General features: G+C 41.3%; 9 protein-coding genes and 4 non-coding genes across 13 annotated transcripts; 8 read left to right on the top strand and 5 right to left on the bottom strand.

Moving 5' to 3' along the window:
- Positions 1-2863: 2863 nt before the first annotated feature.
- On the bottom strand, positions 2864-2963 carry AWJ20_3588 (the record flags this gene model as incomplete). Its single annotated transcript has 1 exon — positions 2864-2963. It is a non-coding gene; the product is annotated as a tRNA-Ser (tRNA).
- A 192-nt stretch (positions 2964-3155) lies between these two features.
- On the top strand, positions 3156-3247 carry AWJ20_3589 (the record flags this gene model as incomplete). Its single annotated transcript has 1 exon — positions 3156-3247. It is a non-coding gene; the product is annotated as a tRNA-Arg (tRNA).
- Positions 3248-3727: 480 nt separating this feature from the next.
- AWJ20_3590 lies at positions 3728-3820 on the bottom strand (the record flags this gene model as incomplete). Its single annotated transcript has 1 exon — positions 3728-3820. It is a non-coding gene; the product is annotated as a tRNA-Arg (tRNA).
- Positions 3821-4855: 1035 nt separating this feature from the next.
- Positions 4856-7360, top strand: GAL4 (galactose-responsive transcription factor GAL4; the record flags this gene model as incomplete). The annotated part of the gene is made up of 1 exon (XM_018880619.1): positions 4856-7360. One exon carries the CDS (start codon positions 4856-4858, stop codon positions 7358-7360), a length of 2505 nt encoding a protein of 834 aa, XP_018738421.1.
- Positions 7361-8175: 815 nt separating this feature from the next.
- Positions 8176-9615, top strand: IZH3 (Izh3p; the record flags this gene model as incomplete). The annotated part of the gene is made up of 1 exon (XM_018880620.1): positions 8176-9615. The coding sequence occupies one exon, from the start codon at positions 8176-8178 to the stop codon at positions 9613-9615; it is 1440 nt and encodes a 479-aa protein (XP_018738422.1).
- A 730-nt stretch (positions 9616-10345) lies between these two features.
- On the top strand, positions 10346-11458 carry ARG82 (inositol polyphosphate multikinase; the record flags this gene model as incomplete). Its single annotated transcript, XM_018880621.1, has 1 exon — positions 10346-11458. The coding sequence occupies one exon, from the start codon at positions 10346-10348 to the stop codon at positions 11456-11458; it is 1113 nt and encodes a 370-aa protein (XP_018738423.1).
- Positions 11459-12791: 1333 nt separating this feature from the next.
- Positions 12792-13427, top strand: AWJ20_3594 (uncharacterized protein; the record flags this gene model as incomplete). Its single annotated transcript, XM_018880622.1, has 1 exon — positions 12792-13427. The coding sequence occupies one exon, from the start codon at positions 12792-12794 to the stop codon at positions 13425-13427; it is 636 nt and encodes a 211-aa protein (XP_018738424.1).
- A 1343-nt stretch (positions 13428-14770) lies between these two features.
- Positions 14771-15556, top strand: STL1 (glucose-inactivated glycerol proton symporter STL1; the record flags this gene model as incomplete). Its single annotated transcript, XM_018880623.1, has 1 exon — positions 14771-15556. One exon carries the CDS (start codon positions 14771-14773, stop codon positions 15554-15556), a length of 786 nt encoding a protein of 261 aa, XP_018738425.1.
- A 1217-nt stretch (positions 15557-16773) lies between these two features.
- Positions 16774-17247, top strand: AWJ20_3596 (uncharacterized protein; the record flags this gene model as incomplete). Its single annotated transcript, XM_018880624.1, has 1 exon — positions 16774-17247. The coding sequence occupies one exon, from the start codon at positions 16774-16776 to the stop codon at positions 17245-17247; it is 474 nt and encodes a 157-aa protein (XP_018738426.1).
- Positions 17248-17357: 110 nt separating this feature from the next.
- On the bottom strand, positions 17358-19199 carry GLG1 (glycogenin glucosyltransferase GLG1; the record flags this gene model as incomplete). The annotated part of the gene is made up of 1 exon (XM_018880625.1): positions 17358-19199. The coding sequence occupies one exon, from the start codon at positions 19197-19199 to the stop codon at positions 17358-17360; it is 1842 nt and encodes a 613-aa protein (XP_018738427.1).
- A 1261-nt stretch (positions 19200-20460) lies between these two features.
- Positions 20461-20573, bottom strand: AWJ20_3598 (the record flags this gene model as incomplete). Its single annotated transcript has 1 exon — positions 20461-20573. It is a non-coding gene; the product is annotated as a tRNA-Pro (tRNA).
- Positions 20574-21296: 723 nt separating this feature from the next.
- Positions 21297-23819, bottom strand: HOF1 (formin-binding protein HOF1; the record flags this gene model as incomplete). Its single annotated transcript, XM_018880626.1, has 1 exon — positions 21297-23819. The coding sequence occupies one exon, from the start codon at positions 23817-23819 to the stop codon at positions 21297-21299; it is 2523 nt and encodes an 840-aa protein (XP_018738428.1).
- A 1623-nt stretch (positions 23820-25442) lies between these two features.
- RPL31B (ribosomal 60S subunit protein L31B) lies at positions 25443-25655 on the top strand (the record flags this gene model as incomplete). The annotated part of the gene is made up of 1 exon (XM_018880629.1): positions 25443-25655. The coding sequence occupies one exon, from the start codon at positions 25443-25445 to the stop codon at positions 25653-25655; it is 213 nt and encodes a 70-aa protein (XP_018738429.1).
- Positions 25656-27480: the final 1825 nt, after the last annotated feature.

The raw sequence follows: 27480 nt of genomic DNA on the forward strand, positions 1-27480 counted from the left end.
CAAGCGAAATAAGGATGTTCGAGCACTATCGCAATCCTGTTTTCTTGTATACGCCTGAAGTGAAAGTCCGCGATATGATTCTAGATTTTCAGTGCTTTATATCTTTTAAGCCCAGGAAGGGGCCCTAAAAATTGAAACTTCTTGTTTTGTCCCTAAATATCGGGTCGTTTGTTAACAAATTCTATCGAAATTTTGGAAAAAAATGTGTGAATGATAGTTGTTATCTGACTAGGTATTTTGAATCTATGCATGTGAAAGCATCAGCCGTGTATTTTATTTTCTGATCACATGCAAAAGTTACCGATTAGGGCGAGCGGTTTTCGGCATTGAATTGGGGTTGAGATGTTCAAAAAGACTCCATATAATAAAGATTAGGAAAAACTTCAAGTATCAGGTGATCTTTAGAGGGTATTCAACATCTTTATATTCTGAGGGTACTCATTTTTGGGCTGGATAGAAAGTAAAAGTAGACGAAAGGGCTTGAAAGTTGAGTGTGAACCCTGCAGCAACTGGCTGCATGGTAGTGCTTCATGAATACTAAGGGTATGAAAATCATCTCGAACCCGTGGCCAGCAAAAAATGTAACAGGCGTTCGGCAGCTATTAAAGCTAAGATTGCTCTCTAAATTGTATAGGGAAATGGCAACCATTAATACTGACCAGATGCTCCAAGAGAGAGGAATAAAGCCTATTTTCTTCGTTGCTTTCAAAACCTGGGTTGATCCCTACTGCATTTGCCCTAACATGAAACCCTTGAGTTGACCCAGTAATGACAGAAGATATAAATGACCAACTTAGTTATAAATTATAAATTAATAATACTGTTATAACTGTTACTATTACAATGAATTATTTCAATCATTCTGGCTTAAACTTCAAACTAACACTGTTAACACAATGCCTAGCATCGGTTGGCGTTTTGTATCCTTCGCCATAGAATACATGACCAAGATGACCACCACAATTGGCGCACACCATTTCAGTACGCTCCATGCCATGTGAACTATCTCTGTTAAGACGAATTGAGCCTGGAATTGCCTCGTAGAAAGCGGGCCAGCCGCAGTGACTGTCAAACTTGGTGCTACTTCTATACAAAGGCTCGTTGCAAGCAGCACAATTGTAAATGCCATTGGCCTTATGATTGTTGTATTCACCGGTACCAGGTGCTTCAGTTCCTTTCTGGCGTAAGATTCTGAATTGTTCAGGAGAGAGAACTGCCTTCCATTCTTGTGGGGTCTTAGATACGGGGAAACTATTGTCAGACATTGTATTTGCGGATGTTTGGAAGTTGTAGTGGAACACTGTTGGAATTGATCTCGAACCAACTTTAGCTAGTCTTTGTCTGTTGAAGAAAATGGATCTGGAAAGGGTCAAGCGAGTCATATATATATATATACATATGTATATGTGAGCTACAATATTTTGCCTTCTTGAAGACTGATCTAATTGCTGTGAACCAATCCATATTATAGCCGCACCTGGGGCTTGCTTACTTAAGTACAGAAGATGTGGAGAAGGTAACACGCAGCTAACTGCGCCCTCTTTTTAGATCCGCGGGTCAATCCGTTCGAGACCAAAGCGAGACTGAGAAATACGAAATTCGACAATGGCAGTGCTGAGGTCATGCTTTTGACTGTTACTACCCCAAGACTGCCTAGTAGACAGAACTCGACGTTGGAGTCTGAATTAGGAAATATGCCTCAAGTTAAGGGGGTGGAAATTTTCTACAATAATCCGACGTCGTTCTGGTGGAAAGCTCTGAATATCATCAAGTTGACGGTTGACAGTCGCTATTCTTGTACCTGTATTTATGTTTGTAAATGGATTTGATATCGATGCTAACAGTTTCTTTCAAGCGTGAGGCAAGATGTTGCAATCGCTGTGTGGAGTCATACCCCCTTATTGTGCTCCAGTAACGAATAACATCATTTCGGATTGGAGGTAAAACCATGCTAGATACCACCTGTTTCGCTATTAAAAGGCTCGTTTCACTGGCGTAGTCGCCAAATAAAGCCGATAAGTATGCTCCGTAACATTCAGCAAGGTTGTCATCTCCCTGAATAAGCTGGTAGTGTTGTTCAAAGAAACGGATGGGATCCGTTTCCATAGAAATGTAAGCCTTTTTAATCAGATCTGCTCTTAGATATGGGTCCATATGTGATTGAATGAGAAGAAAGAAAGATGGTTGGGTGGGTTCATGACTCTCAGTTATTGCATAAATAGCCCTTTGCGTGTGTAACTAGGGGTAAATGTAACTACACAGAAGAGGCGAGGATCATGCATCTTGAGATCATTTGAGACGCATATTTGTACCGAAAATCGGCGAAAAAACGGCATACTCAAACCCCTCCCAACAAAACTCTGCGAATTGTACTTTATAGCTTTTAAAAAACAATCTCTGGATATATATGACAAATATACATTGTAAGGAATCGTCTTCTTATCTACTTCTCGATGTGGACCATAGTTAAGCAGGAAATATAATATTTTCGGACCTGCATAGTCGATAAGATAACGTGTCTTAAGTGTATGCGCACAGTCACCGCGGTTCCGGTGGTTCTGCGAAGACGCTGCAAAGGCGGCAATTGATGCAATAGAAAGAATCCCTCAAATAGCAAGCAAGAGCATAAGCAGGATGTTGCGCTCAAAAAATAGATCCGACAAGATAGGTTTAAGTGATTCCAGATTCACGAAGTCAGTCTTTGAAAAAATTAGTTGAAAAAAAAGACGAGTAGCAATTATACTGAACACAATTTTTGATATTCAACTACGAATTGTTCGTTTGAGCTTTGCAATATACTAGGTCCCACAAAGGAAAATTGGTCACAAGTAGTCAAAAAAAAATAAAAATGCAAAAAGTATAACGTCACAGACAGGACTCGAACCTGCGCGGGCAAAACCCACTGCCTGGCTAACTTGTATGTATAGCAGGGCAACGCCTTAAAACCACTCGGCCACTGTGACCCAATTTGGAAAAACAGTTTCGCGCTTCTACATGAACTTGTCTGTGATAGTCAAGTTTCAAACTTCACCAAGCCAGTTTGACCCAAAAAAAATTGATTTTTTACTTGAAAACTGTCAGGTAGATGGTCTGTTAAAATATTCTTGAGCTAGCGACTTCGGAGAATGCATGGATTCAAGGATAGGCAAAAACATGCCCGAGTAGCGCAATTGGTTAACGCGTTAGACTTCTATGCTTGATAAAAGTTGGAATCTGAAGATTGTGAGTTCGACCCTCATCTCGGGTGTAGCTTCTTTTTCCTTTTGGCTCATATAATTCTGATTTGAATATGTGTTTCGATTTTCGCTATTACTTTTTTACAAGATACAGCTACAAATGTTTCTTCAAAACAATACTCCATTTTTATACATTTTATCTCGTAATATGCACCCCACTCTTAATATATAAAATTAATAAGACTGAAACTGATTTTTTATTATCATTATTTATATTCAATAAGCGAAGGTGTTTCCCTGGTTTCCCGGTTTCTCGTAATTTTACTTCAGCTGTGTCCCTTCACACCATCTCGTCCGGTATACACCAGGGACCATTTCTAGGGTCTTAGGACATGTTTAAACCCCCAGCTCAGACAATATCTAAACACAAATAGATAATAGACAAATTATTAAAACAATTAGTCGCAATGGCTAAAACAGATCACCATATAAAGTCGCTTCAGCCATTTCTTGACCTTTTAATAACTGAAGATCAAGAAAAAAAGAACGTGCACCCGAGATGAGGGTCGAACTCACAATCTTCAGATTCCAACTTTTATCAAAGTGTAGAAGTCTAACGCGTTAACCAATTGCGCTACTCGGGCAGGAAAATTTTGTGTTTGCAGGCCGTTATGCACTTTTGATTTAAGGTCGCATAACCGCCTAACCCGATGCATGAGCGCCGTTAGGACATTTTAATAGCATGTACCCTAGACGACGAGTGCATGCTGCAACCGGGTACAGATCAGAAAGGGCTCAACACCAATAGAGCTCTTAGAAAAGCGAAGTAATCATGATTGGCAATCTATTTTCTCGGCAATGCTAACCTCGCATTGTCGGCTTTTTAGATATTGCTTATCAGGATTAGCATTTTCTCCCTCTCGTTTTCACCATGGTAGTTGGCCAGTTTCTTATGCAAACGCTCTCGGATAAAAATATTTTTATAGAATACACTTCCAAGTTACATTTTATTACTAATAATTACTCTGGGTTAGAAAAATTGGTGTTGTAAAATTCACCGATAGTTCTTGCCCCACCTGTAGGGCGCGCTCCTTCCATACGCCAAAAGTGCGGACCGTAACCGAGGAAACGGCTGAACTTTTACCAACATGGTGATATGGGCAAGGGCTTTAGGTACAGTACACGGAGCTCGGACAGTTAACAACTAATGATGAGATAAAGATTTACTCAAGCTCTAGTGGGGTGGCAACGGTTCTGAATTAGTATCACTGGCAGTGGAGCTTACATAAACATTTAGATTCCATCTTCAGCAGGGACGGTCGAGAATTAAAGGAGCTTTTAGCCAGATATTTAAGAACCAACAAAGATTTCGTGGCTAGTTCAATATCTGTTACCGATATTAAATACCAGCTTATAATCGGGCAGTGCTGTGCCTTTTAATGATCGCAACTAGTGAACGTCAATTACAGTGGCATTAGTCCTACTGAATCGACTGTTGAGTGATTAAATATTGAAAATTCTGGTAACTTGTACTCGAGACTGCGAAGCTCGAATTGTTCACAGTTTTGCTATATCTCGTGGTACAATCGGTGCTACTGCTGGCGGGTTATCGCTGAGACATCTCACAGATTTATATCTGCATTACTACAGGTTCGATATTTTGAAAACATTTCGGTGCAATGTCTTCTGACGAAGAGATGGAAATACCTCACGGTGCTGAAGATGTGGGAGGATCAAGAGAAGACGTGTCACATTCAAAAGGTAATGAAAACAATGGCGGAGCTTCTTCCATGGCTAAGCGCCATGTGGCCTGCTCATTATGTCGTAAACGAAAGTTGAAATGCGATGGAAAACGACCAAAGTGCTCGACTTGTGCCAAACAGAATCATATTTGTGAATATACTGAGACATTCCGTAAGGCGGGTCCACGGAGAGGTTATGTCAAGACGTTAGAACAGAGAGTGAGCCAGCTGGAACAAATGCTAGCAGAAGCTACTACAAGAACATCTGTAGCACCGGTCAAGGCAGAATCTGCTATGCTTGATAATGACGACGACAATAATCCAGATAGTACATATAATATCGGAGCAGGCGATGTTTCGGTAGGTAGTGCCGGTCATGGGGTTGGTGGTGCTATCACATCTGGACTTGGCATTCCAGTCGATCCAACTGAAAGCATTCTGAACGGCAATGAAAAAGGTTCTACTAATCCAGTTATTTTTAATGGTACTCAAGGCGATAATATTAACGGTATTGTCGGCTCTCTGGATCTGGACTGTAGAAATGATTTTTTGAATGGCCCCTACGATATGCAAATATCAAGCCTGAACATGGATGAGGCGCTACCCCCCGATGAAATGATTAAAGAGCTTCTTGAGATGTATTTCAATGGGTTGAATCGAATGATTCCATTAATTGATCGCACTAGATTTATGACAAGAATGTCACTAGTGCCCTCACAAAGACCAAAATTATTCCTACAATACGCCATTTTCCTAAAAGCAGCATGTACATCGGATAAGTACACATCATTAACACCTCTTTTTTACAAGCGCGCATGCAAATACATGAACAAGGCAGAGACGAGTTCAAGATTCAGAGATGTTGCCAGTGTGGAGTATGTACAAGCATCGGTTTTGATTAGCACATTTGAGTATAGAAATGCGCTATTTCCACAGGCATGGCTAAGAGTCGGTTCGACAATGCGGGCTTGTCAAATGCTTAATATGCATGTGGTAGATGTGGACACTTTTGATACTAATTCTGATGAGGTAACAATGTCAGACTCTGCAGTTATTGATGAAATCAGACGGACATATTGGGTAGCAGTCTTGTGTGATCGAACTGCATCGGCTGGAACTGGCTGGCCCTGCATATCAAACACTGACGATATCTTTACGAAAATACCGCTTGATGATAGTGCAATTGATACTGGTGGAAAGTCGAGACTAGTGTCTTTTGAAAGTATATTTCGCAATCCTGATATTCTTGCTCGATATAAAGGTTCAAGACTGATAATATACATCTTGTACTCGGAATGTCAGTATGAGATTGCGAAACTAATAATGTTTCCTCGTAAAGAAAACGATCTTTCTGCAACTGGTTCTTGGATGGCACAGTATACCCGAATTGATAATCTTCTGTCCTCACTGATATTTGTTTTGGATCCAGTTCCAGCAAGTGATGAATCTCCTGATCGTAATCTGATTATTAATGTGCATCTCATGGTCCATACGGCAATTCTGTGTCTTAACAAGTGTGCATTATTGGGGTTGCAAAACTCGCCAGATCTGGTGCGATTATTCAGACGTGAAGAGCTGCTTCAACGATGCGCTAATGCAGCAACTGAAATTACGCTTTTGATCCGTATGTCACGAGATATTTCCAGCATTAGTGCTCACCCTATTCTCACGTTTGTCATTTATACATGTGCTCGGTTCTTTTTGACGGCAGTTCAGTCTGGTGCTGCTGAGTTCAAACGATTTAAAGTACATCTTGATTTTCTGATCACAACTCTTCGTATAATGAGGGTTACCATGCCCATGGCACAAATGTTCTGTGACAGTATAGTTACTGCGGCAGGCGAGATGTTCAAGAATAAGCCCGCTCCAGATGTCAACAGCAAACTACCGCCAAACTGCCTTTGGCCTGAACCTGATATTCGCCCCGATACAATGAGACGGGAAGAGGAATTAGACACTCCGCAAAGCATGAGCAGTACAGGTACGAGTAATGGTATGAGCATAGCATTAGGTGCGCCAGGAGAGTATAGCGGTGGCTTTTTCCACCATAGTGAGACTAAGCATCGATATGGTAACAGAAACAAAACCGATAGTAACTCTGCCAACAGTGTTAGTAGTCAACCATATTCGATACCAAGTGTGAATTCAACCAGGTCTCCTGAAGATATCAATACATCGTCGAGTTCAATCTCGGATGAGTTCGGTCACCTACATTCTCAAAACACCGCACCGACATCGAACGATAGCGGCGACAGCTCAAGTTACCTCCCTTCTGGGCTTACTCCATTAACTGGTACCCCGGATGCTAGTGGACTGGCCGGTCTGGCTTCAATTCCCGTCACTACACCATCTGGAAACGGTTTCCCAGTAGGTCTGGATTGGTCTTCTCTAATGACTACAGAAGCCATGTGGAATGATATCCTGTCGTCAACCAATAAATAAGCTGCAGGATATGTCATGTACTTGTTTAATATTTATTTAAATTTAAATTTACTTATTAACTTGTGATTGAACATATAAATGTTCTGCGGTAAATAGCAGATTGGGCCCTGCCTCAAGATGCTATCTATGCTTTAGGAGGTGCTAAAGCGATGCAGAAGATGGTCGGTTCTCAACAATATTTTTCGCCGATCATGCCCCACATATATCTCAACGGTCGCTCATCGCTGAGCACGTTGCTGGGAGACGTAACACTATTCTTTTCTGACTGGTTCACTTAGTTACTTTTGTTTATAGATAATGAATGATGACATATACAAATACGGAAATAAAAGATTGCTAATATATATGAATGATAGTCTCGCCTTTAACGCCATTTGTTCAAGCAACCAGTTCAATCAGTAGTATTCATATATTTTAGCCTTTGCATGGTGTGTACAGATTGAAAAAACTAAGCCGCTGCATCCAGCCATTGACGTTATCGGAACTGCACATACAAGCGCACTGGCGTTAGTAAGTTTAGTCCCTCCTGCCGCTTTATACCGACTTGCTTAAATTGACATCATTCTCATTATTTTGAAATAAAGTCTGTCTACAGGACTAATAAGACGCAGCGGTATAGTTGATTTCTTTTTAAACTTTTGGTGGTTTTTCCAGTATATTTCATTGTGGTTATAATCAGACCTTATTGAGTCTTGAATAGTCAACCTTGGAGAATCTCGGCACTTGGTTTTGAGACTTGCGTTTCATCCGACTGCCGACAAGAGCATATTTTCTCGTTCCTAATAAGTTTGTACTAAAATCACGAACTTACAAAAATGTCGTCGACAGCGGTTCCCAAAACACAGCTAGCTCATAGAAGAAAGCCTTCGACACCCCCTCCTGTCGACTCGGATAACCTTGAAGAGATAATTCTACACAAACTAGACTCATTTTTATATAAGCTCGAAACAAAGCTAGATCGCTTTGAAGCGTTTGGCTTACAGAAGCTCAGTCAAGTAGACGAGAGTGTCCAACACGCTTATGATGTACTAGTTAAAGTGAGAAAAGGTGTCATAGGTGAAGGGTGGAGAAAAGCCGAGGCTTTAGTCAAGATTATTGAAGATAACTATGAAGCTATGGCAGGCCAAGCTATCAGCGATGAAGACGATGATCAAGAAAATAAAGATAAGACTTTGAGACCGAAAAAGCAGAAGGTTAACTCGAAGACTACTAAGGAATCTGCTGATGAAAATGCATCCAACGGAGGGCTTGGTGTGCCATCTATAGCGGCTGTTACTTCTACTTCTACTTATAACAGAGTCTCGGAGGTACTAGGACACTTGGAGACCAAACTCCAGGATGTCGAGGAAAAGTATTCTTATCTTCTCGATAGTCACACCCTTTCGACTGCCGTTGCTACGGCCCTCCATGCTGCCAAGTCTAGGCTCCTCACATATGATGAACTTCCTGTTGAATGGCGCGAAAACCCATATATCATCCGAGGATACCGGTTCTATAAGGGGTACATGGACTGTATCTACAGTCTTGTCAAAGTCCATAACGAGACATGCAATATCTGGACCCATGTTATTGGATTTTTTGTGATGCTGTCTCTGGCTTTTTTTCATCTACCCCATACATTATCTTGGAAAGACTCGTCAGTTTACGACAAGCTTACAATGATTGTATTCTTAGTGGCTGCTATGAAGTGTTTGGTTTGTTCGGCTGTGTGGCATACATTTAACGGAATCGCACATCTGCCAGCTAAAAATAAGTTTGCCTGTGTTGATTATACCGGAATCACTGTTTTAATTGCTGCTTCTATTCTCACCACTGAATACACTGCACTTTATTGCAAACCTTTTGCTAGAAACGTTTACATGGCGGTGACAGCTCTATCTGGTCTGGGGGGAGCTGCTTTTACATGGGATCCGAAATTTGATAGCCCCGAAGCACGTGGACAAAGAATCATTTTCTTTGTAGGATTCGCTGTTGCTGGCTTACTAGGGTTTCTACATGCGTCGGTATATCATGGTCTCTTGTCGACGTTCTTTTTCTATCTACCGGTATTCAAAAGCTTGTTCTGTTACTGCCTGGGAGTAGTAGTGTATGCCTTTCTAATTCCTGAAAGATGGTTCCCCGGTACCATATTTGACTTTTTTGGAATGTCGCACAATCTGTGGCACATTTGCGTTTTCGGTGGTATTTATTATCACTATGTAGCCACTGTAAACCTTCTTGAGGGCGCCCATGCCTTTAGCTGTTCAGCTCACTAAATATTTTGCATCATATATAATACCATACAACTTCAATAAACAATTGCATTTAAATTCAAAACAAGCACTTAACATGAGATTATATAATTCTTTATTTACGTTGTTGCTCAACTAGTAGCACTAACTCGTCCTTCACAGTATCCTCAGATGGAAACAAATATCTCTGAACAAAGTTAGTACAAGAATGTGGCCGGTCGCCTTGCCATTAGGCTCGATCTTTTGGCCTAATACTCAAAAGCCGTATATAAGGCCATCCCGATCCTGGATATCTTAACTTACCTTTGAAAGCCAGGATCTAAGCTCGTCGATTGTCCATTGAGCAGGTTCACCGGCTGGCTCTGAGGTGTCAATAGTCTCATCTTTAAGAGCCACCTTGGATTTACGCTTCCCTGTTGGAATGCTGGGACTCGTGGTAGTGGTGGTGGCAAGTACGATTCCAGTGGCGACGACCACAAGGGCACTGAAGCCAATAATCAAGGATTTGGAATGTGACGAGATAGTCTTATCAATTAAAGTTGGCATTTCGATTTTCAGAGACCTTTCTTAATAGAAATTTACTTTGTTAAAAGATAATTAGGTCTGTCGACCGATACCAATTTCCTGTATCAGTCACAGGCATGTTCTTCGACCTCATGCACGATTTAAGCGGCTCATCACGAGAAATCACATACCTAGTATTAATACCGAGAGATATAATCTTCAATTGCTATGAGTAAAAATAATTGCACGAATGTCTTCAGTAACATATAAAGAAACGATCCAAGCAGCCGGTCATGAAGGTGCCATGGAGTCTGCCGATGGGGTGCTGTTCCTTAAACCGACCTGTCAACAGGAGTTAGACTTCTATACGTCGATTGCTACGAAGGAGGAGTGGTTGAATATAACATGTAAATTTATGGGGACTCTCACTGAGCAAACAATCAGAGAAGAGTATGAAGGCGAGTTTTCAGAAACAAATTCAAACTTTGGCAATACCAGCAATTTGAAGCAACTTAAAACCGATGACAGTCTGCGGACCTTACAGTCGATAGTTGAAGAGGCCGAGAAAGCACAGGACATCACAAAAATTCAAAATTATATGACAAGCTCTAAAAGCTCAACATTAGTATTGGAGAATGCTCTTCATGGATTTACACAACCATGTATATTGGATGCAAAATTGGGGTCACAATTGTGGGACAGTGAAGCGTCTACAGAAAAGAGGGAGAGGTTGGATCAGGTGTCGAGGACAACAACAAGTGGTTCCCTAGGGGTCCGGATAGCAGGAATGTCTCTCTATAATCCATTGTCTAAAGAACGTATATCTTATGGCAAGCAATATGGCCGGAGTATGAGACAGGACGAAGTAATTGCGGGGTTCAGCGAATATTTTTTTGACAGGGAACGGTTTCTCAATACACATATTAGTGGTGAGAGTACCCGACCCAATGATAATGGACCATTCCAGTCAATTATAGATGAAGAAAAAAAAAGGGTACTTTGCCATCATATATTGGACGAGCTGCAGTATATCTTCGAAGTGGTGTCGACGTCTGACGTGCGTATGATATCGGCTAGCGTGCTGATCATATATGAAGGCGATGAGGATGCGTTCGAGCAGAAGCTCGCCCTGGGAAATTCCATGGCTGAAGAAGCTGAAGAATACAAAAGGTCTGTAACGGAAGGTGATGAGTCGGACGAGGAAGACCTAGATCACCCGGTTCTATTTCGAGTAAAACTTATCGATTTTGCACATTCTAGATTTACTCCAGATTCTGGCCCAGATGCAAATTCCCTGCAGGGTCTGGAGTCCCTGATACGGATATTCTCCGAATTAGAGAAGAAATACACAGAAGAGGATTAGAATACCATCCCTGCGCCAATATTCAGCTAGCTATTAATATCGTATCGGGCACTGATTAAGCTATTTTTTTGTACTCATATCCATAGGGATAGCTATGATTTAAAGCTGGCAGTACTGACCCTGCATACGCATACGCAGGGTCAATCTACTTTATCATACATATCACGTGAGTTATCATTTATTGCCTAAATAGGAAGTGAAGTCACAGTTTCACCGTCAAACTTCAAACAATTGCACTCAAGCGTGGAAGCATATACTCCCGCACATAGTGAATATCATTGTGAACCTTGTATTTGCCTACCACAAGTAATCAAGAATAATCAAAAAATGCCTGTAAGTACTCTTGATATATTGGACTGATAATTCAGCAGTACGATTCGAATTAAAGCTGTCTTATTGCAGTCGAAGTTTTAATGCCTGGTCACTGTTTTATGCGGTTGATTCTGATTTCTTTACACAGTTCACTAACCCATGTAACAGAAGGAACTCAAAGACATCAAGCTCTTCCTCGAGCTCGCTCGTAGAAAGGACGTTAGATCTGCCACCATCAAGAAGAACGCTGCTCAAACCAAGTTCAAGATTAGAGGATCCAGATACCTTTACACCTTAGTCGTCAAGGACCAAGAGAAGGCTCAAAAGCTCATCCACTCTCTCCCCCCTGGACTCAAGACCACTGAGATCAAGAACAAGCAACCTAAGAAGGCCACCAACTAAGTTTAATGACGGCTTGCAATGATTTATATTCTATTATCTTTTCTTATTCATGTTCAGTAATGGTGGATTATCTGAGTTAGGAAGAGCTCCCAACTTGGGTTCTGTCTAGCAAAAAAAACTCAAAAATTGGTTACAGAGTAACTAAATGTGTATATAATGTATTAGATATATACGGCACTATCTAAGTTCTGTTGAGACCTCAGGTCAGGCGCTGCCTGGTTAGTCGAGTTGACGTGGTTGGACACAGGCTCAAATGCTTAGTGTTGGCAATGTCACATGCCTGTTGAGTACTATTTCACATGCTGTAGTAGTTTTCATGTGCGATCTAGAAGATGCTATCAAGTTAACAACAACGCGCCTCCCGGGCTTGAAGCATGTGTCGGGATAGCCTTGCTAGCCCATCGATGCCATCAGCAGCACTACTTCAAGCATTGACAGCTTTCAACGAAGCGGTGTTTATCCGGCCGAGGATGTGGGGTAAACCCCATATTTTGTAGGGATGCCCACATAATTCGGCCTATAGTTACTCCACTAAACTCCGAACAAACATCTTATAAGAAGTCTAATTCTTGTCAGAAGAACAACTCCATTGACTCTTCATCCATCTCTTAGAATTAAAATGTCGGATTCAGAAAAATCAAGGATCATTGAGCATATGAACAAGGATCACAAGTTCAGTCTTTTTGACTATCTTGAACATCACAAGGGAGTAAAGCTGAATAGATCTAGTGATGATATAAAGATGACTGATATTTCACTCAAATCAGTAGAATTAAACTACCGCAAGAAAGGGTGGGATTGGACTCAAGAGAACATCCCCATTGTGCCGGCAATGAGCTCTCTATCCGATGCAAGACAATCACTTGTTCTTATGGCTAAGGAATCTGCAGGGGCTCTGGGGTACTCAGCTTTTAGAGTGAAATCATTCACGCCAATTCGACCTTTCAGACCTGATATTGTTTTTGCACTTGCAATGCCATTTTTTATTGTATTGAATTTGTCGCCGGACTTGATACTTCCTTACATATATAAGCTATGGCCACAATTGGGTGCTTTCTTAAAAGACAGAGCGGCGGGGATCCTTTATGCTATTATTGGGATTCATTTTGTGGAGGCATATGCTTTGATGAGGCCCCGCCTCAACAAGTATCGCGTACCGTATCCTGCTCGTCTGTTTTGGTACATTGCTGGTTTCGTTGAAGGATTTCCAGCTCTCTCCAGATTCGATGCCGAAGTTTCTCGCGTTAGTCACTAATCGTAAGGGAGTTAAAATAGTCGTTTAATTTCAATTGGATGATAACATATTTTAATAAAGAAAGCTGTACAAGATCTCTGCTTATGGCTCTCCCCTCAGACAGCTTAGTGGTTTTAAGTGCTATCGAAGGTTCACCTGTGATTTGTCGGATGGGGAATCTTGCTTTGCACGGGATATTTGGTCATTTGATACACGCTGTTGCTGATCTAAACAGATGCCCAGAACTGTATTAGGTCACTTATTTTATGACTTTTTAATCCATCTGAGAATTACATGTTATTTTGATATAATATTTAGCTTCCGGATTTGTGACCCAAACTACTCTCGTCTAGGAACCTGTGTAAATTGATTGATTGATACTCATATATTGTCTAATGTAGGTTTAAACCAGCGACACTATTGCATTTTTACTATCATATTCAGTAATATTGTCATTCGTTTGCTATTGAATTGAATGAATTTTCCCGAGAACTCGAAACATATGTGTCAAGAATTGTAAAAATTAGAAAAAAAGTTGAATATGGCATTGCTATATAACCTACAAATCCCTTGAAAGCAAACTCCATGAGCATATGACATTTAAACAGTGATCCCAATGGAGCACAGTACATTAAGTTAGGGATCAATCACCTCAATCCAATCTTCAAGACACAAGCTTAGAGATGTTGTGAGCAATTGATTACATTATAGGTTAGATACTTGGATCATTTCATGAGAGCGGGGGTTACACGCTTTGGTCAAGAATTATCGTCTAAATGTTTCGTAAATGCAAATAATTGGGGGTAGAAAGCGGCTAATAGTAGAACTATTTTCTCAAGTTCATGGATTTTCTCTCCGAGAATCGCTGATAGTGGAATTAAGGTTTTGGGGGTTACCACTGATAGGCAGGGAATAGTGAGATATGTCTAAGATCATCTAGTAACCCCCACACTTGCCCCGCTAAATCCCCACTATGCAAGTACGGCATCTCCAGCGATAAACCCCAATCTCAACTTTTAACATTTAACTTCTTTGCATAAGCTAATTCCAGTTATTGTAAATTTGACGAACACTTATAAAAGCGATAGAATCTGGAGAAATATGTTTGAGGTTGGCTTGTACTTCAATATACTACTTACAAGATGATTGGTCTATATCAGAAAAATCTATCGGGATGTTGCGGACTGAGAGGGCGATCCATGCTGGTGGTCATGACCCTGATGAGCGGACTGGGTTTTATGACCGTTGGTGAGTATAGCTTAATCCAAGATAAAGAGTTTGAATAATCAACTAACAGAAGCACTTAGGTTTTGATAACGGTCTTATGGGTGGTGAGTCATGCTGTAAATTTTCTAGCAGCAGATATGACAGTTGATCTAACAAATATGACAGGATTTATCAATGGAGACCCATGGAATCAACAGTTTCACCATCCTAATAGTACTATTGTTGGTACAGTGGTGTCACTTTATGAAGTAGGCGGCTTTTTAGGGGGGCTTTTGTCATCTATGATTTGTGATAATTTTGGCCGTCGGCAATGTATCGGATTCGGTGCGATTTTTTTGATAGTTGGCGCCATATTACAGGCAACTTCATTTGAACTGGGGCAGCTAATGTTCGCAAGAATTGTCTCAGGTATCGGCGTGGGTTTACAGCAGTCTGCGATCCCCATTTTACAGTCTGAGGTTACACCAGCTAATCGTAGAGGACTGTACGCATGTGCGTATCTTACGATGTTAAACTTTGGCATAGTGTTAGCTTATTGGATTGATTATGGCGTAGGATTTACTACTAATAGTTTTGCTTGGAGATTTCCTACTGCTTTCCAGCTAGTATTTGTTATTGCTGTTTTTGCTCTTAGTTTTGTTGTTGTGGAAAGTCCGCGTTTCCTGGTCCTCAATAACAGAGAAGAAGATGCTTGTGACGTCGTCAGTTGTATGCTTGACAAGGGGAGAGATGACCCTCATGTCATCGAGTTGCTGAATCAAATCAAAAGCGCTGTCTTGGTTGAGATGACAGAAGGCTCTGGTACGTGGATGGATTTCATCAAGGACGACAATTTACAAAGCAGGCGTCGTTTGTGGTCAGCTTGTTTGGTCCAAATGTTTCAGCAAGGTAAGTCTAATCAACACGGATTTTTTATGGCGTGAACTGTGACTAACGTAACTTAAAAAGCGAATGGTGTCAATTTCATCATATACTATACTACCACATTGTTCTTGCAACTACACTTCTCTTCTAGGATGGCTAGTTTGATGTCTGGATTTTTGAATCTCTTTTTGTTTGTGTTTTCCTTTGTGCCTTGGTATCTAATTGATCGCATGGGCAGACGACCCTTATTTTTAATTGGAACTATGGGTCAACTGATTGCTTTAGTTGTATCTGCGGGTATGATTTATAAGATACAACAGGCTCCAGATAGTTCGAAAGCATATGCCGGTGTGGGTGCCGCGATGCTATTCGTTTATCTGGGAAGCTTCACGTTTGGAATGCAGGTGAGTACTACCCAACCTTTAATGTACTTTTGTTACCTAGAGAATATACACTAACCTATCAGGCAACAGTTTGGGTTTACCCAACCGAGGTTTTACCCTTGCGGTTGAGGTCAAAGGGGGCTTCATTTTCAACAGCTAGTAATTGGATCATCAACTTTGTCTGTACGATGATTACACCCGTCGCAGTTCAGAATATTGGTTACAAGACCTACATAATTTTCGCATGCTTCAACTTTGTATTTCTTTTCATTGTCTTCTTCTACTTCAAGGAGACTAAGGGTCTATCCCTGGAAGCTGTCGATATTCTATTTGCTAAAGATAGTGTCGATCCTCATAGTTTAGATGGATTAGACGCCACACATGGGGAGAAGACCCTACAAGAAGACGAGTTCAATGAGAGAACGAATGATTTTAAATATTAATGTATATTGTTTATTGATGCTTTATTGTATTACTAGTTCAAATAGAGGTTTAGCTGTAGTCGACGGTCTGCGCGGCTGTTTATAATATGCGAAGGGTCTCACCAATTTCCAGTTGACCCCAGATTCAATCCCTACAGAGACCTATGCCCTCTCAGGCTTTAACATTACGGCGGAAACGTCTATTCGATAGGCATCTTTTACTATCAGTAGATGTTCTGGCTTATTCACAGCTGATTATTATTTATTTGCACGAGTAAGTATGGAGCATGGCTAATCCCTGTCTGCGATTTGCTAACAGTTCGCAGTATATCTTTGTTACGGTTTGCTATTGGTGCTATCCTTCAGTTGACATTTCTTTCACCTCTAATATTGGATATTCAGCCACAAGTGAATTTTGATAAACGGCAGATTATTGTGTCAATTCTTATTTATAGTGCATTTTGTGTGCTGATGCACGCCTTGTCAGACTTACCAAAACCCAGTAGTGGTTTATATTTGCAAGGAGGACTGACAATAGAATTCATTGGAGTTCGAGCTCTAGAATCTAAATTCCCTTTATTTGTCTGGGATTTTATACTGCTCTCCCTGCAGCTCATAGCATTTGCGATAAACTTCCCAGTAAAGGACCATGCGAACAATCCAGGTACCCCTTCCTCTAGTCATCAAAATGAGAGTGGTACTAGGTCGGGATCCTCAAGAGATGATGCCCCTCTAACTGGAGCCGAGTTGGGTACGAGTTTTTTTGAAAATGAAGATGAACCTGGCCAAGCAGTCCATCCATATTCGGGCCAGTTTTTGGTGTGCGATATCTCAATTTTTCAGTCACTGAGTCAAAACTGGGCAGAGGGTCGTCGAATCGCGGCACAAGCATCTGTCAGTGCCACAACAGGAGATGCCGAGTTGTCAAGGACAAATGATGTATAGAGGATTGCTAATGAAGTTCAAATAGGATACGGGCAGACGATTTTATGAAGCAAATATTCGTATTATAATATATTAATTTATAAATCTGGGGCTTGAGTTCCAGTCTTTGTTTAATCTGTCTTACCCTCACTTTCACCATCTTTATATTCTGGAACGCCTTCGATCGGAGTCTTGGGGTGTTTCAGAATTGGTTTCAGCACGAATGTCCGTGCAGCAGACGGAGTGAGAGCAGGCACGGAAGACTGCCCATGTTTATGGTGCCCGTGATGAGGTTTGGATGGCGACTTTGGTTGTGCTTTCAAAGACGATTTAGTGGGTGCCTTGTGATCGGAATGACCTCCTTTACGATCATGATGAGCGGCCAACGATGACGAATATTCCTCTAAACCTGTTACCACCTCTGAACTTTGATTCAGTTGCGCCTGACTGCTGAACTGCTTTTTATAGCGAGATCCAACATTGTCATGAGCAGGAGGCGGTAAATCCTCAGGGTAAACTCTTTCTACTTTTGGTCTATCCTCTGTTTCCCATGGGAGTCGGACAACAGCCTTTCCTAACTTGGGAAACTGAAATCCACTGTTTTCATCTGATTCTTGTTCTTCGTTGTCGTCTTCATCCTCATCTTCATCTTCATCTATCTCATCGCCCTTATGAGACCATTTAAAGCTAGACCCGTAACCTTTTAAGCGCTCAGAAAACGATTGTGCTCCTTTCTTCCTGGAAGCTGGTTTAGATTTTGGTTTTGCAGGAGGGAGATCTTCAGGATAAACACGCTCAACAGGTGGTTGTGGAGTTGTCCAAAGCTTAGATGTAGGCTCTCCAAACTTGGGAAACCTAAAGCCTTCGTCCTTAGATGAAGGTTTCGGTTTATCCCATTCATTGTCATAGTTGGTAATGTTAAGGTTAGAGGCTTCGGGCTTTGAGTCAATAGGTGGAGTAAACTTGGTTGCATCCCATCTATCAACTGCTGGCGCAAATGTTTTAGCCTTCAAAGAAGTGATACGAAGACGTTCTAGAGCTGCTGCTGCAGCACTGGCAGCATTCGCTGTAGCGTCGGTAGCAGCAGCCTCTTCAGCCAATGTCTTGGGATCTTTGGGCAATGGCTCACTCTCGGGTTTAATAGTAAGTGACTCAGTTCCCACTTCCTTCTGAAGAGTTGTAACACTAACTGGCAGCCCCAACAGCTTTTCTCCATAATGTTGTCTATAGATGCTTCTCCATTTGAAGGCCATGTCTCGGTTTCCTGGAGCATCGCCTTGCCAGGGCTTGGTACTGCCGATGAAATGAACAATAGACACTTGAGAGTGATAGTAAGAATATGCAGGTAGGTACTGATACGACGTAGAGGGCGTCACATTATAAATAAACGGCAATCTGTTCCACTTTGAGTTCTCAGTGAAGTATTGGTTCAAAAGACCTTGGTCTCCACCATCAAATGAATACTTTCCAGATGTATCTAGAGCTCTGGTCTGGAGGTTCTCAAAAGTGCTTTTATTGGGGCATGCAACAAACACTCCACTGTTAAAAATATCTGGCCATCCAATATCAGGGGCTGCAGAAATACGATCCAGACACTGATCGTCATTATGATCCAACCATCTATCAGAGAACAAATCGTCGACATTCTTAAGAACTAGAGTGTCTGCATCCAGAAAAACAATTTTGGAAAATTGGGTCTGATTCCAAACATGGATCTTGGTATAAGCATTTGCCAGTTCCGGACGAGCCAATAACTGGAAACCAAAGGTCTGGTCATCGGCTACAATCGGATCCACTGGGATAATATGATCATACACCTTTGCTAGTTCTGATCTTGCGAATTCCGTCACTTGATTGGTGATTAGGATACCGCGAGGAAGGACTGAGCCAACGCCAATTAGTGAGCGCGCCAGAACTAGTGCACCTGGAAGATAATCATCCGAGTACAAAAGCGTCAAAAATGCGAATGACATCTTTGGCGAAGCCGAAATTGATCAGTTGATGAAGTAATTGACCAAAGTAATCCGATGCACTTCTTTTGTAACTAAGATGTACTGCTGATGAAATAGTGAGAGGTATAATAAAAGTTGAAACAAGATAAAAACACTATAAAAGCGTGACGTGACTCCTTCAATTTGTTTCGAATGCTTCTCAGTTGTATAAGTTGTGAGTATAGTATGTATCACAAGTTGGCTGGGCCGCTTTTTGCCAATGGCTCTAATGGAGATTTCGTAAGTTACTCAAATAACGATAACTCCAAGCTATGCTGAAATGCTCTTCATATAAAGGGTGTAATAGTTACCTTTTTTTTCAATTGTCTAATTCCTCTAAAGTTACTGATCGTTTTTCCTCTAAATAATTCCTAAGCCTCCCAACAGAAAACAAATGCGATATGTATTGTTATGTAGTTCCCTCTCCTGCAAGCTGTACAGATCCCCCGCTTCTTTTTATCCGTGAAGGTTGCCTGTGTTTAGCCAATGCCTGTACAATAGGAAGTTCAAAACTTAAGTTAACTCGCAACACAATTGGTTTATACCATCCGTTGCTATAAAATGCTATCGCAAGACTTATCCCTCTTATTTTAAAAGTCCCTTAGCTTCGTCATTCGTTTCAATACAAAAAGAGCCAGCCTCTCTGCCATGTTTGTGGACTGATGTTTATCACTTACTAATTAGGTCACACTACAGGTATGGGATATGTTCAAGAGGGAAGCAGGCCAAACAATAAGGTGCGTGCCACAGCTCGATTCACACAGTAGGATACCCGTGCATTGGTTATGGATCAATCAATGGTCGAGTATCCGAAATTTCCATACGGATAAAATACTGCCAGCAACTTGGTTGTTGGCAGTTTACTTGTTCTTGGTTTTAAGCATATATCCCATTTTGCTGTCCTTATTATCCGCCTACGCTTCTTTAGGCCTAGGGTGTAGATCAAGTTTATTTCTGGACAGACTCCAGCCTGTTTTTGTCTATGGGTAAGGGGTATGTACTTTTTCTAGTTTATCTTATCTTTTTGTTCTGGCCGTCAATCCATTTCAAAAGAACCAGGAATGCTCAATAAAGAATGCAGAGGGATTGGAAATATACTTTCAGTTCATACTTCAATTAGACATGGTATGCTTTGCACATGATTTGCGACTAGGAGTCAAGAATATATAACTTGACAAACAAAAAAATGTCCAAGCAACTCCAAACCATGAATAAAAACCGAAAGGAATAGAGTAAAAAAATCGGGCCCAACCGGGAATCGAACCCGGGACCACTCGCAAACGACTTAGAGTTTTCAAGCAATTGATAACAAATGCATTGCCCTAAGCGAGTATTATACCCCTAAACCATCGGGCCGACTTTGGTTCAGTGAGGACGTACGTTTCCTATAAGCTAACCTCTTACATGTGATGACTTTTATTAGACTAAGTTTGATGACCCTCTGGTTTCATTATACAAGCCTTTGGGTTTGGGAAGTGGAAAACTAAATCTGCCCCTGAGTCCTACATAAGTTTTTGTCGATTTGGTCATGTTTCTATGTAGCATTCGTTGTTCTCTGCACCATATATGCAGGTTAAAAGTATATAATAGAACTAAAAAAAAACCATCCAGTAGCAGCTGACCTGTATAGACTTGTGAAACGCTCACCGCCGGTGATATAAATAATGAAATTTGAAATTCTTGAACTGTATTGATTACTTATATAGTATAGGAGTCGAAATATGATTTCATGATGGATTGACATTGTTTTTGTCGATCTCTTTGGACTTCTGGCATGTAATTCCAAGTTTGTAATTGTATGTCTTCTTTTTACAGCCAGAGGAGTCTCACTTGCTCAGCCATAAAGTTGTATTCACAAGCTTGTGAATGAGATATATCTAGACATCGAATCAAGATGAGTATTTTAGTTGTGGGAGAAGTTGTCTGGAAATGTACTTAGACAATGCAGGATGCCAAGTTCATTAGACAAACAGTTAGCACAAAAAGAGACTAATAACTACAAGCAAAGAAAATTTCATTCATTTATTTATAAACTAAACAATAAAAATCACAATCATATCATAAATCTCCAATCTTCAGTTATACATCGACAAGGAAATTACTGGGGGCCAAGCCCAGTCTACCATTAGCCATCACCTCTACTTCCCACCACCCGTCTTCCTGCATCGCTGTGACAAGTAGAATATCGCCCTTACGGAAACTCACTTCTTCTGGGATCGCGGCTCTATAATCATAGGCAGCTTTACTATATCGAATCACCGGACGGTTATCACTAGTTGTTGCTGGATAAGCGTCAGCCCGCTTCATGTTGCGAATATCTACAGATGATTTGCTACGTGGTCGAGACCGTCTTTGGGATGGTTGCTGAGAGGGTTGTTGTTGGTAGTTGTGATATTGATCTCCTTGGCTATAGTCTTGAGGTTGGTAGCTGCGCATAGAAGAAACGGGAGAAGCAGACCTAATATTTCCAGGGAGAGGAGATTGTGCCCTTCTCTGATTATAAGGATTTGGCGAGGCAGATCTGCGATAATCTAACATGTTAGGCTCACCACTACCTTTAACTGGAGACTGGGATTTAGATCGCTGATGCTGGCGGTAGGAATTGACATCGAATTCAGATGAGTTCTCAATATATTGAGATCTAGGCCTTTCACGGACAGTGTTTGGAGAGGCTGTAATCTGATATGGACCACCCATCAGAGAATTAGGGGAGGTGGCTCTGGGAACTTGAGATGATCTCAGATCTATACTTGATTTGGGTCTTTGAGAACGGTGCTGACGCTCGTGTTCATCGTCGTAAGAGAACAGTTGTTTCGTTTGTTGAGAATATTTAGAAGAAGTTGCATTCATCTCCCCTGCAGTAAATGCTGGTTCGGGGGCAACTAGTGAATGTGGCCTTTGATCTTTTCCTGGTGATGGGGAAGCGGATGAGACCTTCAATCGCTCTAAAGCAGCTAAAAGTGGGTCGTCTCTCGGTAGTGTCTTTTTGTTTGGAGATGGGCTCCTAGAGCTACCTTCGTTTCTGGCTGCTACAGGATTAACACCCAAGTCAAACATATTATCTCCCATTCCCAAAACCGAAGCCCTATTGGCATGTTGGGGACGTGGAGTCAAAGGTGAGGATTCCACGAACTGTTTACCTACCCCGGATTTTGCGGTCAAAGTGAGATCATTGGCAGAGGCAGAATTGGTAAACTCAAACCCAGATGGACTAGAATTGTCTTTTGCATCAGTGCTAGAGTTAAAAGAATGCGATCGAGAAAAGGAGTTCCACCCTTTAGAAAGATCCTTTTTGCTTCTTTTGCGTCCAAATGGAGATGCCCAAGTTCTCTTCTTCACAGTAGACTGCCCATCATCCTCATTCATAGCGATGTCAGATTGAGAGGAAATGGATGTTGAGTTTGAATAAACAGAACTATTTGGTGAAATCGTGTTCATTACGGGCGATGTTTGGGCAGAACGATCAGACTCAACTAAACTTGGAGATAATACTGGGATAGATGTTGTGACTGAAGTTGAAAGAGAAGGAACTGCTGTGGTCCTACTATCTGATTCGTACTCGTAGCTTTGATGTCTTTGGGGAGCCGATGTGCTGGCATTACTCATACGAGAACTAACGACATCATTACGATTCTGACTATTTATCTCGTACTCCTCTTGAGTCATGGTTACCTCTAAGTTCGAACCATCTTCACTTCCCCTTCTTCTAAAGTTTGCAACTTTGAACTGCCCTGTGGTACTCTCTCTACTGTAACCTTGCAGAAAATTAACAAATTCTGGAGGGTCCGAAATTTCAGAGCCTGTACCTTTTGCTCTGACAAAGATCTCAATATCCTTAGCTGCATCGCATTTTTCTAACGAAACACGGATGTTTTCACATCCCTCATCGTCGCTAACACATACAGTCGAGACAATGTTGGCATAGGCCCATAGATTTGACTTCAGAAATGTGATTCGCTCCTCTTCCAAATCTTGAAACTTATCGCAGCTCTCTTTCCACTCTTTATTCCATCGATCAATCGTTTCTGCTAGAACTCGTAATGATCCTTGGTAGTCGGCTTTTGAGCTATCGATTGATATTTGAACTCTCTCTAGCCTAGAGTTGTTCTTTTCCAACTCTCGGCCCATCAGAAGACTCTGTTGGGCGTGGTATCCATTGAGTTTATTGCAATCAGACTCGTATCTTGTACGAGCTTTTTCCACTGCCGCATTTTGCGCCGTTTTAGCTCTTAACAGCTTGTCGACTGTCCCCTCAACAGTCTTACGACGCTGTCTTGTGCTATTTGCAAAGGCATCAAGAGGTTCACTAAGCTCTTTCCGAAACTGCTGTGCTGCGGCACTATGGGATTTACTCATAGATTCCGTATTGATTCTTATTGTATCCAATGCGTGTCGAGTGGTGCCCATTTCACCAGATCCAAGAGCACGTCTAGATAACGCCAGCATTTTCTTTGCGTACTCTTCTTCAATAGCAATTCTCTCCTTGATAAAAGACTGAATTTCTTCAAAGGTTTGTTTGGAATCATGCATTCTATGGAGGAGGTTTTCGACTCCAGTGTCATCTTTACCCCAAAAGTTGTTGGCGAACGAGAGTTCGGACATTGTAATTGTTGAAGCACCAATTTACTGACAGTCAAAGAAAAGGTATACTATAAAGTAAGCGAGACAGATACTATATTAGACTCAAATTTGAATTGAACAATAATTACCTGTTTCCCAAAACTTTGGGACTTTGAGGAGATAAAATTTTCCAGGCCCCTTTCTGTATTAAACCAAAATGACCTGATACAATCACAAAATTTACGATTTCAGCTATTGATTTCAATTTAGTCAAGTAGTCCGATTCAAAGTATCCGATGTGTAACTTATCCAGGTACCTGTGAGATTTATGGAGAGAAGCAGCAGCGAGGATTTGTTTTGAAATATGGTCCTAGATGTCTTGCCTGCAATTTGTTTACATGTTGCCCAAAGAGTATATGTTTCCCATTTAGATCGACATTGCAGTGCTTCGGTTGCCGGGGTGGCATTCGTCACTGCCTTTATAGATTGATCAGCAATTTAATGCTGTCTACTATCAATACTGCTCAGTTCTACTCAGTGGGGCTCAAGACACAGAGAACATCATCCAGCTGACCAAGTGGTAAGTTTAAGGTCAACTTGATTCCTGGCAGCTATTAGAGAATTTGATTACTTTATACTACTTTTGGAGATATATAAGAGCCAATATCTCTTCCGTTAAGGCTACCATTATTAGAAAAATTAGCGTGATTAAACCACGCCGCTTATTGATAGAACATTTAATATTGGAAGCTGTTCAATATTGTTACAATTCCCCATCAATATCGCTTTTGCGGTCAACTGCTTATATTCCATGTATTAACAACGATATGAATGTTAGGGTTTCGTCTACTATACGATATTCAATCAAGTTCATATCACGTGAGCAAGGTCACTGGGTTAGGTCTTAAGACTAACGACCCTAAGTCTAAACTTACCCTTTTAGGAAAGTTTTTTGGATCTTAGATTGAGATGTTCTGAAATATTCACGCATTTTCTGACACAAACTGACTCAATTGACTCCGTTAACATCGTGCATATTCTAGTTCGACATTACTGTGAATAGCGACCCTTCTCGATACCACTGTAGATTTTTCAAGGTCATCGATAATATACACAACAATGGCTCCAGTCAAGAAGCAAAGATCCGCCATTTCTGACGTCGTCACTCGTGAATACACCATTCACCTTCACAAGAGGGTATGTTTTTACAAGAGAGCTGAAAAGTGTAGTCTGTAACAGGGTCGAGAGCTGTAGGATGATGGATTTGAGCCCGATTTGATGAATATGAAGTTCGGCAAACTATTGTTCGAGTAAAGAGCCGACAAGCACTATTAGCATGGAATATATAAGATGTTACTGGGACTATTGGTTGTTATTCTAAGTGCGTTTTTATTAGTTTATACTTATTCGGCTTCTCCAGTATTATCAACCCCAATTATGGTTACAACCAATAGCCATCTACAAAATACCTTCAAGAACACTCAACATAAAAAGAAGGTTATCATTATCTTGCTCATTTCTCACGGACTACCCTATTTTCTCTCTATCTCTTTCCGATCATATTATTATTGGACCACTTACTAACTAGTGCAGGTTTTTGGTGTTCAATTCAAGAAGAGAGCCCCCAAGGCCGTTAAGGCTGTCAAGGCTTTCGCTCAACAACAAATGGGTACCAGCGATGTCCGTCTTGACCCTGTCTTGAACAAGGAGCTCTGGAAGAGAGGTATCAAGGGCATTCCATACAGAATTAGAGTGCGCATCTCCAGAAAGAGAAACGATGAGAAGGATGCCAAGGAGAAGTTGTTCTCTTATGTTCAAGCTGTCAACGTCGCTTCTCCCAAGGGTCTTGAGACTACTGTTGTTGAGGCTGATGCTTAAACGTAAATAAATGTTTGCACGTTTATAAAAAAAAATATCATTTCACCAGTGATTTTTATGTATTGAATGTATAAATAATCCTCAAATTTGGCCATAGACAGCCTGTCTATGGCATGAAGAAAGAATACCAAGCGTAACTAAAGTAATTTAAAGTACTCAGCAGCATTGTGGATTTAGCATGTGCTGGTGCTATTGCCCTGCTGTCTATTTAAAGTTGGTTGTCAGGCACTGTCTGTGGTGTACCTGTTCTCACAGACTTTGGTTCCCATTCAGCCTGTTGTCTTATGCAGCCACCCATTAATTCAGAGTTTAATGCCCGACTGAAGTAGAATATGAAGCTGGATATAAATAGAGCTAGTTGCTTGTTGTACGATTTCTCTCTTTTTGAGGGTCTGGGTATTAGCAGGTAGTTTCTTTCTATGTCAGGATCAGGAACGAAAATACGTACTCACACTCACTGGGCTAGCTACCACAATGCTGGTGAAGCATATATTGATACATTTACTGTGAGCTCTAACTTTGAAGCATTCAATATTAGTAACCCTGTACTATTACAATATGGATCCATTGGTGCTAGACCGCTGAGCAAATTAAGGGGAAATAAAGGAAAGCTGTTTAGAGGTTGGAATCAATTTTCAGACAGACGTGAAAGTGAGAGAGCTGATTTTGGCACGGATTCTCAATCTAATGACGGGGTCCCCGAGCATGGCTATAGAGAGTCACTCTTTCTGGAGAGACACTCTTCTGCAAATTCCCAAACTGCTTTAAGACGACCTGACGTGGGGATAAAGAAAACAACAGACAAAAAAACCCATGCCGGACCTGACGCACCCCAGATCAATACCGAGAATGGTGGTGCTGTCAGAACTAATCCTAATGGTCGGCGACAGAGATTTGTCAGCAAAGTATTGCGGGCAATGAGGGGTCGCAGATGAATGGATCGGGTTGGTGTCAGGGTGCCTGTTCATTGGATCTAGTCTGTATTTACTGAAAAAGGGGAGTTTTAACTAAAAGAGTGCATCTCAGGGGTATTGTGCATGAAGGATGTAGCGATCCGATGTAGCCCGAAGAGATCGATTAGCTTGCCCACCAGCTCCCTAAAGACAGGCATGCCCAGCTAAGAAGACATCAACAGTCACTACTCACTAAATATTTGGACCGCTTAAGTCATTTATTAAAAGTGATAACATGCGACCTTCGTGTACGTCTGTTAGGGTGGACAGCCCCGAGGCCGGCAAATCCGAGATAGATAAATTATAACATATAGAAAGAGAACGTGCCTTTCGCAAAAACCCCCACTCAGGAGAATACTCAAAGTTCGGCAATGGGTTGCTCGGATAAGTTATATTTATATCACTGATACATAAAGATATGACAACAACGAGGTGACGATTATACCGACACTTTTCTCGGGCATTTCATGGGGTCAGCCGGAATATTCTCGTGATTGTGACTACCCGCATATGAGAAGTGGGGATGAAGTGAAGTGTGGGGGGAAGAGTGGGAAAAGCAAACAAGAGACTTCAACACTTTTAACAGAACCATGAGGAAACGAATGGTTCAACAAAATTACAATGTTAATTTTACTGGTTTACCATTGGACAATGCGCTATCAGATAACAGTAGAAGACGTAGGAAAACCCTCCGTTATCGGTACGCAAGGCCTGTGCTCCCAACTCTTACCCGGCATTAACTACAACGAAAACAAGCAAGCAGCGGACAGTTACAAAAAGCAATTTTCCCAAGGTTGGGGTTTTTGTAACAAAATAAGAGTCTGTGTATCCATGTGCGAACTCAGGCTAGATTAATCTTTGTGTGTGAAAAG

The sequence above is a fragment of the Sugiyamaella lignohabitans genome, chromosome B, assembly GCF_001640025.1.
Source record: "Sugiyamaella lignohabitans strain CBS 10342 chromosome B, complete sequence".
Taxonomy (NCBI): Eukaryota; Fungi; Ascomycota; class Dipodascomycetes; order Dipodascales; family Trichomonascaceae; genus Sugiyamaella; species Sugiyamaella lignohabitans.